General features: G+C 41.2%; 1 protein-coding gene across 1 annotated transcript in view; it reads right to left on the reverse strand.

Moving 5' to 3' along the window:
- The window catches only part of HADH (hydroxyacyl-CoA dehydrogenase), a 50592-nt gene extending 45061 nt beyond the window's left edge, over positions 1 to 5531 (reverse strand). The window contains exon 1 of the mRNA XM_036763310.1: positions 5150 to 5531. Within this exon, the coding sequence (XP_036619205.1) occupies positions 5150 to 5290 (141 nt within the window). The 5' untranslated portion in view covers positions 5291 to 5531. The remainder of the gene's footprint in view (positions 1 to 5149) is intronic.
- Between the last annotated feature and the right edge of the window lie 7517 nt (positions 5532 to 13048).

Genomic DNA, 13048 nt, shown 5'->3' on the forward strand with positions numbered 1-13048 from the left:
ATATGTAGAAAAACTTTAGAGTTGCTACTTAAAAGAGAAAAAAAGAAACCCACCAAAGTTATGCCTTTCCTGTTAAAATTCAATATATTAGAACACTGTTCAACACTTATTAAGCACCTACTGAGTACAGGGCATAGTGCTAAGAGCTAGGGCTGGTAAGAATTTAGCAAAAACATTAAGCATTAAAGAAAAAAAGTTACTGATGACCTAGTGTAATTCTTGATTAAAATGAAAGTCTTCTTTAAAAGCCAAAATTAGTCATCTGACCTAACTAGGTTAATGGGCATTTTTTTTAAGCATTCCCAAAAGTTGACAGCAATCCAAAACTTGCCAGCCGCCTACAAGATTAAGTAAAACTTGACTGGCATATGCTGTGTTCTCAACTACACCCAGTATAGAAACAATGCCCACTGGCACAATAGTTATTTTGTTCAGTTGCATTTGACTCTTTGTGACCTCATAGGGGGTTTTCCTGGCAAAGACAATGGAGTGATTTGCCATTTCCTTCTCCAATGGATTAGGTAAACAGAGGTTAAGTGACTTGCCCAGGGTCATACAGCTAGTAAATTGTCTGAGACTCGATTTGAACTCAGGTCTTCCTGACTCAAGGCCCAGAGCTCTATCCACTGAGCCAACTAGCTGCCTCCACAACAATTATTATCCTTAGATAACTATCTCTGAAGATTAATGAAAGCCGGAGTCAAACTTCTCTCAGTAAATGTAAGGGTCACAAAGTCATAATTAAGAGAGGTAAACCTGACCTAGAGAAGAGAGATCCGACCTCTGCCTCAGGAAGATCTAGATCCAAGTCCTGCCTCTAACCCATGAGGAGTGAGTGATTCTGGGGAAGCCCCAGGCAATTTTCTAAGACCAAGTTTCTGAACAGGCCCAGAATTGCACAGGCAAGAGGAAAGAGGAAATCGTCTCACCAGGGACTTCCCTAAAGCAATGAAATCAAAGGTCTGGGTCTAAAACAAGACAAAACAATCCAGTTATAAGATTACAGATGGCAGCCTGCTGGAGGAAATTAAGAGGTCATCTAACTCAATCTAATCTTTCTAGTCCATCTAATGCTTTCATTTTACGGAGGAGGAAACTGAAACTGAGAGAGGATAAGTGACTTGGCAGAGATCTCCCAACTCCTGAGGGGAGGCTAAGTGACATGGCCAAGGTCACACAGCTTCTAAGTGACTAAAACCCAAGCCTTCTGGCACCAACACTCCTTCCACTGATCCCAAGACAACCTGTAGAACATCAACCTAATACACTAGTGTGACATGAGAAGTTCAAGACTTAGTTTCTGGGTAATTAATAATTTTATCAATTAATAAAAGGATGGTCATTTGTCTTTCTCTCAAAAAATAAAGACCCCTCCTGGAGGCCTCTTGATGCTCATGTACTTCAGGTTCCCAAAGTGGATGATACTGCCACCTGGGGGCACTAGAATGATCCAGGGGGGTGGATGCAATTGGGGGGGCATTGAATAAAAATAAGGGGGCAGTCGAAGAATAAGGAAAGACAAGGAAATTTTGAAAAACTGTTCATATATGTTTCATCTATTGCGTAACAGAGTTAAAGCCGTAGTAATTACATTTTTTTTCCAATAAAGACACAAAATGCAAGTTATAACCCATCAGTGGTCAGGTCCACTGACAGGTCTTAACAAGCAAGTGTTGTCAGGTGAGTTTGCTGCACACTGTCAGAAGTCCAGCATGCATCAACGGGAATATGTGAGAGTAATGACTTGTTTATAATATGATACTATATGGTTGCTTGACACAATATTATATCATCATCGAAATTTCAATGCAGAAAAAACCCCACAAATTTACAATAAATTATTAAATTTAAGATGTGTCATTACACAAATTAAAAAAAAAACACTAGAGAGTTAAAGAATGTAGATTTGGGGGGCAAGGGAGGCCACTGAGTAATTTTATTTTTTGAAAAGGGGGCAGTAGGCCAAATAAGTTTGGGAGCCTCTATTATATACCCTTTAGTTAATGAGAGAATGAATATTATAATGAGAGGTGGACCTATTCTACTGAGGGGATAGGGGACTAGCATTAATTATATCACTCTTTTCTCTACCCAGAATACCTGGGCCTCCCACCACACGCAACCTAGACAAAGGGATCAACACCCCCACCACCACCCAAGCCTGTCTAAATAGAACACAACAGGCTGAAATTCACCTAGATTAGATTCTCTTTGTAAGGTTTTCTAGTTGGGTGGGGTAAGAATCCCACCTAAATAAGGTGGTCTGGGTGAGGTAAATTTTTGGGCAAGGTCAGAAATCTCCTTGAGACACTGGACTTTGAGTGAGGAAATAGAAAAGAAAAATCTTAATGTCAATTAATAATTGGTTAATAATATAAGAGAAAAAAATAATCATTTCTCTCACTAGTCAGGGATTACCAAGCAGCAAAGCACAAACCTAGGACCTATAGCAAAGTGTCAGAAGGAAGAAGAAGAGTTAGGCAATGTAGTGGCCCCTAGTACCCTGTACTGACCATCATCATGTCAAGTGTACACACCAATGTAGTGATAAAAACATACCTGAAGGTTTGGTACTGAGCCAAATTGTAAGGTGAGGACTTAAGGACTGCCACACTGGGTCAGAGCAGCCCATCAATGAGCCCAATAGTCTCTCTTGGCCAGAGGTATCAAGGGATGCTTTTGTTGGGAGAGCCTGGTTGACCAATCTGATCTCAAAAGGTTAGGGGCATAGTCAAAATATCCCCAAGTTCTCACTATGCAATTCATATCATGTTTTCTTGAAATCACACCAGTGAGGAAGGCAAAATAAGTAATTCCCCACATTTTACAAACAAGGAAACTAAATGATTGGCCTAGTTACAACCCAAGTAAGTGAGGAGGCTGGGTTTTCAAACCCAAATCTAACACGATTTCCACTTATTCTCAATCAATAAGCATTAATTAAGCACCTAGTACGTGCCAGGCACTTGGTTGGCTCTAAGTACAAAGAGAAAGATGAAAGTCTCTGCCCATTCTATCAGGGGAGACAACACAGACATAATTAAACAAATACTAACTAGATAGAAAGTGAAAATAAGGTAACTGTCAGGGAAGGGGACAATGATGTAGAGGTTTAATTACACCAATGAGTCTATAATTTCAAAATAATTCTAAACTAGATTATCAATTACACAATTAACCACAGAACTGTAACTGTCCAGGATAGAGGGCAGAGTACTACAGATAAGTGATGAGATTAGAAATTCCTTGAGGGCAGAGGCCATATCTTCTTTCTACTCAAGTCCTTTGCCCCCTCCCTCTGGGGACCTAATACAAATCAGTGCTTGGTGCTAAAAGAAAGAGGTACAATATGGCTTCTGATTAAGAGGTTTGGTGGCCAGTGCAAATTATTTGTAATCTTTCAAATTTGGGAAGAAACTTCCTTTCCCCCTCTCCAAAGCTGGGAGATATAGGAAGGGAAATATGGAGGACTGACCATGTGATTTCATTAGGAAGGGAAATTTCCTGTGTGAATAAACTTTCTCTACCCATGCAAGGATAGCACCTTCTCCGCCAATTACAGTCTTAGAGAGGGGTTAAGTGATTTGCCCAGGATCACAGAGCCAGTATGTGTCTGAGTCCAGGCCTTCTTAAATTGGAATCCAGCTTGGTCCATAAACCTGTTGTTTCTTCCATGACCCCAACTGGGGTTTTCTTGGCAGAGATATTAGAGTACATATAAAGGCAAACAGGGTTAAGTGACTTGCCCAGGGTCACAAAGTGTCTGAGGCTGGATTTGAACTCAGAATGATAAGTCTTGCTAATTCCTGGCCTAGCCCTCTATCCACTGCACCACCTAGCTGCCTATATGCCCTAAACTACAATGTAGGAAATGATAGGTAGAGAACCACTAAGAAAGCAATTAAATAGTTCTTTAGAGATATTCTATCTTTTCCAAATCAATCATATATTTACTGAATGCCTACAATTTGCCAAGCAAGTGCTAATGTTGTAGGAATTTTCTCACAACATCTAACATAAATTTATTGTAAAGCTTCAGGCCCTCTTTATTGCATCTTTGCTGACTCAGAGAGAGATCTGTAAGTAGGGAGGTGGATATTATTAATCTAATTTTACAGCTTAAGTGACTTGTTCAAGATCACACAGTCAGTAATGCAGTGGCAACTGTGCTGGATTTGAAATCAGATGAACTGAGTTAATCCCAGCTGCTCTCCTTCCTCATCGGCCTCCTGCCTTCCTTCAAATCTCAGTTCAAATCCTACTTTCTCCAAGAGGCCTTTCCCAGCCCCCTTTATGCTAGAGCATTCCCCATGAGATTACTTCCAATTTATCCCATACTTATCTTGCATGTACTTAGCTGTCTGCATGTTGTCTCCCCTATTTGAGTATTCTTTGTGGGCAGGGACTAGTTTTGCTTTTTCTTTGTATCCTCAGCACCTTGCACAGGGCCTACACACAGTGTGTGGTTAATAACTGCTTGTAGAATTGACTACCTATTATGTCAAATGAAAATATTTGAAAAAGTCTTTTCAAATCTTCAAGTACTAGATAAATATGAGCTACCACTGCCCTCTCTGGGGCTCAGATCCTCATTCGTAAAATAAAGGAGTTGGGCTAGAAGCTCTAAGGCCTCTTCTAATTCTAAACTGAACGATTTTAGGATCCTATTACTTGAAAGAACCCAGATCTTCTGACTGCTATTTCAGGGCGGCTTTTTATTATACTGCAAAAAGGCATTTCGGCCCTCAAAGTGCTTCCAGCTTAGATTAAGTTGGAGTTAAGGCATAAAAGGTTTGATACAAGGTAGAACTTTTAAGACTGGCGCAGGCAATGACAACAAGGCTTTCTTCGCCAAATAAACTCTCCTGCGGAGGTGAGACTTCTGATTTTCGGGGTGCAGGGAAGCGCAGCAGGTGCACATGCACACCCCTACATTCTCAACCAGTCCCGGAGCTCACCCGCCTATCTTGGGACTGCAAGCTAAGAGATAAGGAGTTAAAATGCGCGCAGGACGCTCTCCGTCTCCTTCCCTAGCAGCTGCTACAGTAGCAACCTAGACGTCAGCGGGGCGGAAGAGGGCCCGGGAGAGGGTCTGGAGAGGGTACCGGAGGGAGAGGGGGAAGGGGAAGGGCACCTTGACCCCGCTCACCTGCGCGATCCCAGCACCCATGAGCCCACCTCCAATGACAATCACGTGCTTGACGAGGATCTTCTTGGCCGAGGCCGCGGGTCCAGTGGCGGAGGAAGAGGAAGCCAGGGAGCGCACGAACTGTCGGGTGACGAAGGCCATGGTCTAGCAGCAGGTAAGCACCACTTTCTCAGCAAAGGTATCTAGAGCCGCGTAAATCGGCGGAGGAAAAGGCACAGATTATAGAGGCCGGAGAGAGGGTGACCAGAGACGTCACAAAGGGAAAAGAGGGCGGGGTGGAGGGAGGTCGCGGAACGTTCGGCCCCCAACGTTCTGCACCCCATTGGTCAAGTTCTGCAGCCTCTGGTTTGAAACGTCTCAAGGGCGGCAACCTGGCAGCCACGTGGGGGGCTGGCTCCAGCCTGTCCCCGCCCCCCTCGCTGAGCCCCAACCCCAGCCCGTGACCTCTCACCCGCTTTTCAGGCTCGTTCCTTCCCTCCCTGCGTTGGACGGGTTGGGGAGCCCGAGCCAGTAGCTTCAGGCTTCCGTTTTGGGGTGAGAGAGGCTCTCTTGGCGGAGGAGTGGCTGTACCTTGGAGAATCCTCGGAGCGCTCTTTAAAAGAAGCCTGTGTTAACGCCCAAACTAAACTAACGAGATGTACTTTGTACGGTACAATTTCTTCATGGCTTGCCAGTGCCAAAGGCTGTCACTCACGTTCTCGGAGGTTGCCCGAAATAGGTACTCAGATAATTTCTAAGGCGTCCCTTATGTATGCTGTATACTATACCACTAGGGAGTGGTGACTTCGGTTGGGATTGTAAACTGTTAAGGCCTGCTTCTGCATGGAAACCAAACCAAATTCCAACACATTTAACCTGTAATAGTCGATTTTAAAAATTATTAATTCTATGCCTAGGATAATTGTCCCCAAACTAATTGCAACTAGGGGAGACATTTCAGTGTCCTGATCCAGTTTCAGTACCAAGCATCTAAAATGTGCCACGCTGGAAGTGGAGTGGGCAAAGACAAAAGAGAGTTCGTGCAATCAGTGAGTGAACCTACTGTTGAGAAAGCGATGCTTTTTAGACAGGAGGGCACAGCCTGTGCTAATGTCTGGAGGCTGGAGATGAAACTGCTAGTAATACAAGTTGGCTAGAAGGTAGAATTTGTGAAAAGTAGTGGTATGAAATAAATCTGAGAAGGAAGACTGGTTCTAGGTAGGGGAAGGCCTTAAATGCTAGGGTGAAGAATTCATATTTTATGCTATAAGTGAGGAGGAGCTGCTGAAAGTTTTGAGGCACAGAAGTGACCAGGTCATTGGAGATGTTGTCTCCAAGGATGCAGTTGGCAACCCATTCCAGAATTTTGCTGCAGCACTGCCTCCCCCATTTACTTTGTCACTTTTGTCTTTTTATCCCCAGCACTTAGTACGGGGACTTGAACTTAGTGGGAGCTTAATAAATGCTTGTTGATTGATATTAGGGGGATAAGGGAAGAATACTTATTTTCCAGGTTATAATATGCAGGCTTTCAGTTAGATGGACAACAAGATTGTCCATTAGGGGGTGGGGGTGTGTGTGTGTGTGTCTGTGTGCGTGTGAGTGAGAGAGAGAGGGGGCGGGGGCGGGGGAGAGGGAGAGTGAGTGAGTTTGGGGGAAAAAAACTTCAATTGGAAGAGCAATGTCATGCCTTCCTGAGCTCCATGAGGGAAAAGTTAGAGGTAAAGCACTTTCCATTCTTTTTTTTGACATTAAAAAATGCTGTCATTTGCTCCAGACAAGCCCCAACATTGCACCTCAAACTGCAAACCCTCTCCTGTAACCAATGCCAACTGCTTCAGAATTGAATGATGATGTTGATGACCGTATGAAAACTGACAGTTTGAGCAGCTTTTCTCCTTCAGATGGGCAGCAGATCCAATCATTTTGCCTTCTTCCTTTTTGCTGCCCCAATAGGCCATATTTTTCACTTTTTGGTAACTGCTATTGACTATACAACTATTTGGGAATTGGTTTTGGAGTAGTCATAGCATGTTGATAGAAAGCTATGTCCTATAAATTGAGTTACAAACCTGCAGAGGGAGAAATATCACTTGGCACGTGGAGAAGTGTATCTCTATGGGGCAAGTGGACTTCTGAATATGAGCTATTTTCTATAGGTGCTTACAGTATATAGAAACATTGTCATGGGTTGTCAACCAATCAGACTTCGAATTTGAGAGAGGTTTATTGTGTTTTAAGAGAGGGGAGACTGAGACTTTTTAATGTACTAGTCTCTCACTGGCCTCAGGGATTTAAGATTTGTGTGGATTCACCTGTACAAGAACTGAGGGTATAGCAAAGAAAAACATAGGTGTTAGATGTGATTGACTACCCATTAATACTTGGAGTTCCCTAGGTCCCACTGATATTTAATTTAGGTTAGATGAATTCAAGGAATGTCATGCTCTGGGCAGGTAAAACATGCAAATTACCTAGAAGTTTCAATAAGCTTCAAGGAGGCACTTAGCAGTCCTAGAGCCCATAGGACCCATCTGGGTAACGTTTGCCTTTCATTTCTGCTCTCGTGGCAAAGGTCTCCAGCTCCTTCTATAAGATCATTGTCTTCCTTGATTTGCATCTATATAGCAATACCAGAGAAATAGTGATGCCAAAAAAGTGGGCATTTATGGCAATTATCAACTTTGGATCATCTGTGGTCCTATTATTAGATATACAATTTCCTAAATTCAGTGCAACCTAAGCTATTCCTCTTCTTCCGATTTTAGAACCAGCTCATTATCTATCTGCTGTAGGCATTGCCATATTTATTGATGAACTAACTTAATGGGGTCCCTGTCCAAATGAATATCGTAATCTGGGCAGTATGTTTTTCATCCACTTTGTTTTTCTGTGGCGGATGGTGAGGCTGATCATTTTCAAATGAATTTATATTTTACTTGAGGCTTTGTAGTGTTTATCAGTTCAATAAAATTAGTACAACACACTCTGCAAATAGAATTTGAAGAATAAAAAAGAGAATCTTTTTATTTGTAATCTACATAGAACATTCTCTATGGCACTGATGAATGCTGTAAGTGATCATGTATTCTTGCATTATGTCTTACTTGATATTGCTACTTAGTGGATTGTTAGCTATATCTCCATGGTCACATATGTTGTAGGATCTCAGAGTACTTGGGTTCATCCACCTCTTCTACACATATCATGGAATCTTATATGATTTCAACATGTGTGTAGAAGGAGCCTTGTTTGAGTAGAACTGTTAGGACTTTATTTTCTTACTATTAAGTTGGATGTTTAAAAAAAAATAGTGTGATCTTATTTTCTCTGTACCTGAGTCAGTTCTATAACTATGAAAACATGGTGATGTACTCTGGGCCCTGCCCCAAAGGAAGGAAAGGAGAGAGGTAGCCATAAATACCTCGATTGACTGATGAGTCCATAAATGCATCCCCTAACACCAAAAAATGAATTCTAACATGTTTTGTGTTTAGTCTGACTTCCTTGGGATTGGTGTCATCCCTAGCACTTGGGGTCTTCTTTCCTCCAATTAATATTTTTGTAAAAGAACTTGGCTTTCTTTTTTCTACTTCCATATAAAATTATAGGCCCCCTTAACCAGAGGTTCCCAAACTTATTTGGCCCACTGCCCCTTTAAAAAAAATTACTCAGTGCCCCCTTGGATATCTACTTTCTTTAACTCTTTAATGTCTTTTTTCAATTTGCATTATTTCAAAAAATATATTAAAATATATTTTTTTAAAATGATGCATCTTAAATTTAATAATTTATTGTAAATTTGGTCTTTTTCCTGCATTAAAATTTTGATGATGCAATATTACCCCATGTAACTATATAGTATCATTGTAAACAAGTCATTACACACACATATTTTGGCTGATGCATGCTGGACTTCCTGACAGTGTGCAGCAAACTTGCCTGCCAACACTTGCCTGTTAAGACCTATCAGTGGACTTGACCACTGATGAGTGGTAACTTGCACTTTGTGTGTCTATTTGGGAAAAAATGTTAATACTATGATTTTAACTCTGTTACACAACAGATGAAATGTATATGAATGGTTTTTCAAAATTTTCTTCTCTTCTTTCCTTATGCTTTTACCACTCCCTTATTTTTATTCAACACCCTGCCAGTTGTACCCAGGGCTACTAGCAGGCCCCTGGATTGTTCCAGTCGCCTTCCAGGGGGCAGTGTTGCCCACTTTAGGAACCTATGAAACCATTTGGGGTCATTCTGAATCACTCTAGTTCTTGACAGAACTAGTTCCCTGGGTTTCTGTCATGTGGGTGGTTTCATTTCCCAGAAAGGATGTGTCAGGTCCATTGCTATCTGAAACCTATTTTTAAAAAGATGAGAACCAGGTGAAAATAACAATAGTATCCATTATCATCACAGTATAATACTATCAGGATGATTTGGCTTACCTGTGGTATACACCAAGCTCCATAGCTATGTTATCCTTCAAGTACTTTGTATTACTTTGTGAGCATGTACTGCTTCCATCCTCCTCTTTAGTGTTTTGCAAATGAGTTTGTTATTTTTTAGTCACTCAGTGACTCTTTCTGACCCAATGGACCATATTGTCCATGAGGTTTTCTTGATAAAGACACTGAAGTGGTTTGCCATTCTCTTCTGTAGTGGATTAAGGCAAACAGAACTTAGATAGACTTGTCCAGGGTCACACAGCTAGTGAGTGTCTAAGGCTGGGTTTGACTCAGGTTTTCTTGACTCCAGGCCCAGCACTCTATCCACTGAGCCACCTAGCTGCCATATTTAAGAACCAAATAATTAACTTCATTGATGCCTCATTCAAAGAAGCATCATTTCTCCTATTCATTACAGAGACAAACTCTTTGCAGTAGCTAGAAAAGGAGGCAGAAAAAAGTTGTTCAGAGTAGAAAATTTTAAGAACTTTGCAGTCTTTAGATTTTAAAGCTTATATTCTGGCAGTCCTCTCAATTTTGGCCTGTAGGCAGCCTGGACACCAGAGATATCACTCCCATGTTTCACATGGTCATTCAGCTGTTAACAGTGATGCAAGAAGAGAGTGAGTCAGCATCAATACCCTTCTTTATCTAAACTCTAATATTTCACCAGAAGCAAAAATGGGGAGGGAGAGCAGGATTTATTGAAAAAAGGTCAGAATTTGCCTTTGACTTGCAGGAAATTAAAGAGTTGAAGCATATTGGGAACCACTTTAAAAAAAACAAACAACTGTACTGATTATTTTAAAACCTTGCCAGGTAGAAAGCCAGAAAACAGTTACCACTTATGATACAACAGCAAATGACAGAGTTCAATTAATGCCTTGGCAATACTAATGAGATGTTCCTGATTAATTATTAATTATTAATTATTTAATAAATAAATAACTGTTAATTAATAAAGAATAAAACTAATTAATAAAGAAATTGCAATTACCGTGAATAACTTGTGTGGGATGCTGTTGAGAGGGCTGAAATTTATTCTTGACACTTGCTTATATGTACTTTCAAAATGTGTTTTAAACATTAGGTGGTGATTTAAAAGTTTCAAGAGACATAGTTTCTGGATAATTTAATCATTTTATTAATAAGGCCAGCACATTTATTAATAAAAGTTTGGTGATTTGGCCTTCTCTCTTAGACCAAAGACAGTCATGGTGACAGACTCAGGGCTTATACATTCTATTGGAAGAGGAGTGGCAATCAGCTCTTTTTGGTTAACAATTAATGAGAGAAAGAATATTACAATGAGGGCTGAGAGTGACATCATGTCACCCTTGGACAGTATGGTACAGTGAAAAGAATGGTGGCTCTAGGCTTGGAGTCCATGGAATAAAATCCCATCACTGTGTCCATACTCACCATGTGACTTTGGGGAAGTCACAGCCTCTCTCGGCTTCCACTTCTTCTGCTATAAAGAAAGGAGGTGGATGAAATATTGTTCAAATTCCTTTCTAATTTTGTGATCCTTTGATTACAAACCTAGATTTAGACTTTTACTTAAATGAACAAAGTTCCTTTCATCTGAAACCTTTTTCTTCCTCACTCTTTCCTAATTTCTGGCATTTACTGAGACTCATTGAGATCTTTCAGGAATGACACTATGTCCCTGGCCACAGGGCCAAGGTCAAGAAGGATGAGGGCTGAGAAAAGGCCAAACTACTATTTGGCAATTAAGACAGCACTGAGAACTTTGGAGAGAGAAATTTCAGTTGAATGATGAGGTAAAAAGCAAGACTGCCAAGGGTTTAGAAGTGAGAGAGAGGAGACGATGTGTAGACATCTAACATAGATGGCTATCTCGCGCTTAGCCAAGAAGAGGAGAGATCTGGGATAATAGTTAATGAGGATGGTTGGATCAAGTGAGAAGGTATTTTAAAGAAGAAGAGACATGAACATGTTTGTTGGCAGCATAGAAAAAGCCAATAGAGAAGGAGAGATTGAAGATCAGAGAGAAGGTTGGGATAATGGAAGGGCCAATCTGTTAGAGAAGATGGGAGAGTGAGGATTAAGCAGTCATGTTGGGGGGTTTGCCTTGGCAAGAAGAAAGGGTACTTTTTCATGTGAGACGGGTGAAAAAAAAGTAGTGGGAGAAATTATTTGAGTATTATGAAATGAGGAGGAAGGGAAAAGAGAGAACTTTTTGGCAAATGGCCTTAATTGTTTTAGTAAAGTATGAGGCAAGCTTCTCAGCTGAGAGCGTAAGGAGAGGGAGATGCAGCAGTAGGTGGGGGGATGTTGAGGAGTGATGAAAAAGTTCAATTACTGAGTCAATTAAGGAGATGTGAAAGGATTGCCATGCTGCAGTGAGGACTCAATTGAGATTTTGTAGCATAACTTGGTAGTGGACCCTACTTAACATGGTTTCATGATTTTCTCCAGCTCTGTTCAGCAACACGTGAGTAGAAGAGAATGAATCAGATGGTGGGAACTTGGGATTTGACAAGGTGTGATTGTTAATAGGATGAGGTAGCAAAGGATTCAAATGTAGGGGGTGGTGTTGAGTTGAGTTGATTAACTATGGGGTTAATATAGGGAAGGATGGGAAATGTAGACAGGGCAGGGGTGATGGACTGAGAAAGAACCGAGAGTTGGAGAGATTGGTGAAAGGTCATGGTGAAGACGAAGACCAGGATTAGGGATCAGAAAGTAAAGGCAAAGATGGAACGATAAATGGTTATCATTAGATGAAAGAATTTCAGAGTTGACGAACATGGAAGTAGAACTTTTGTTCTTTTTCTTTGCTGCCAACAAACATTCTCATGTCTCCTCTTCTTTAAAATACCTTCTCACTTGATCCAATCATCCCCATTAACTATTCTCCTATGTTTCTCCTCCTTTTCTTGGCTAAACTCCTTGAGATAGCCATCTACATTGAATGCCTTCACATCCTCTCCTCTCTCTCACTCCTAAACCCTCTGCAGTCTTGCTTTTGACCTCATCATTCAACTGAAATTTCTCTCTCCAAAGTTTCCAACGCTATCTTAATTGCCAAATAGTGGTTTGGCCTTTTCTCAGTCCTCACCCTTCTTGACCTTTCTTGCCCTTGGACCCTATGAATCATCATCTCTTTCTGGATACTCCTTTCTAGGTTCTTGTGACATTGTTCTTTCCAGATTCTCCTCCTCCTCCTCCTCATTCTATTTTGCTAGAACTTTATCCAGACCGCATACACTAACCATGTCTTTTTCCTTGTCTCTTTTTCTGTACTATTTTTCTTGGTTATCTAATCAGTTCCCATGGATTCCATTATCCTTTCTACACCGATGCTTCCCAGATCTAGCTTCAGTCTCTCTCCTGATCTCACCTGTGGTTCCAGGAAGCTCCAACAAGCAGCAGCCACACCCTGATAAAACCACCTCAGCAAATGAGCTAAACCAAGTTGAGGGTAGCTGGCAGACCTTAGACCTAT

The sequence above is a fragment of the Trichosurus vulpecula genome, chromosome 6 (assembly GCF_011100635.1).
Source record: "Trichosurus vulpecula isolate mTriVul1 chromosome 6, mTriVul1.pri, whole genome shotgun sequence".
In the NCBI taxonomy this organism is placed as follows: Eukaryota; Metazoa; Chordata; class Mammalia; order Diprotodontia; family Phalangeridae; genus Trichosurus; species Trichosurus vulpecula.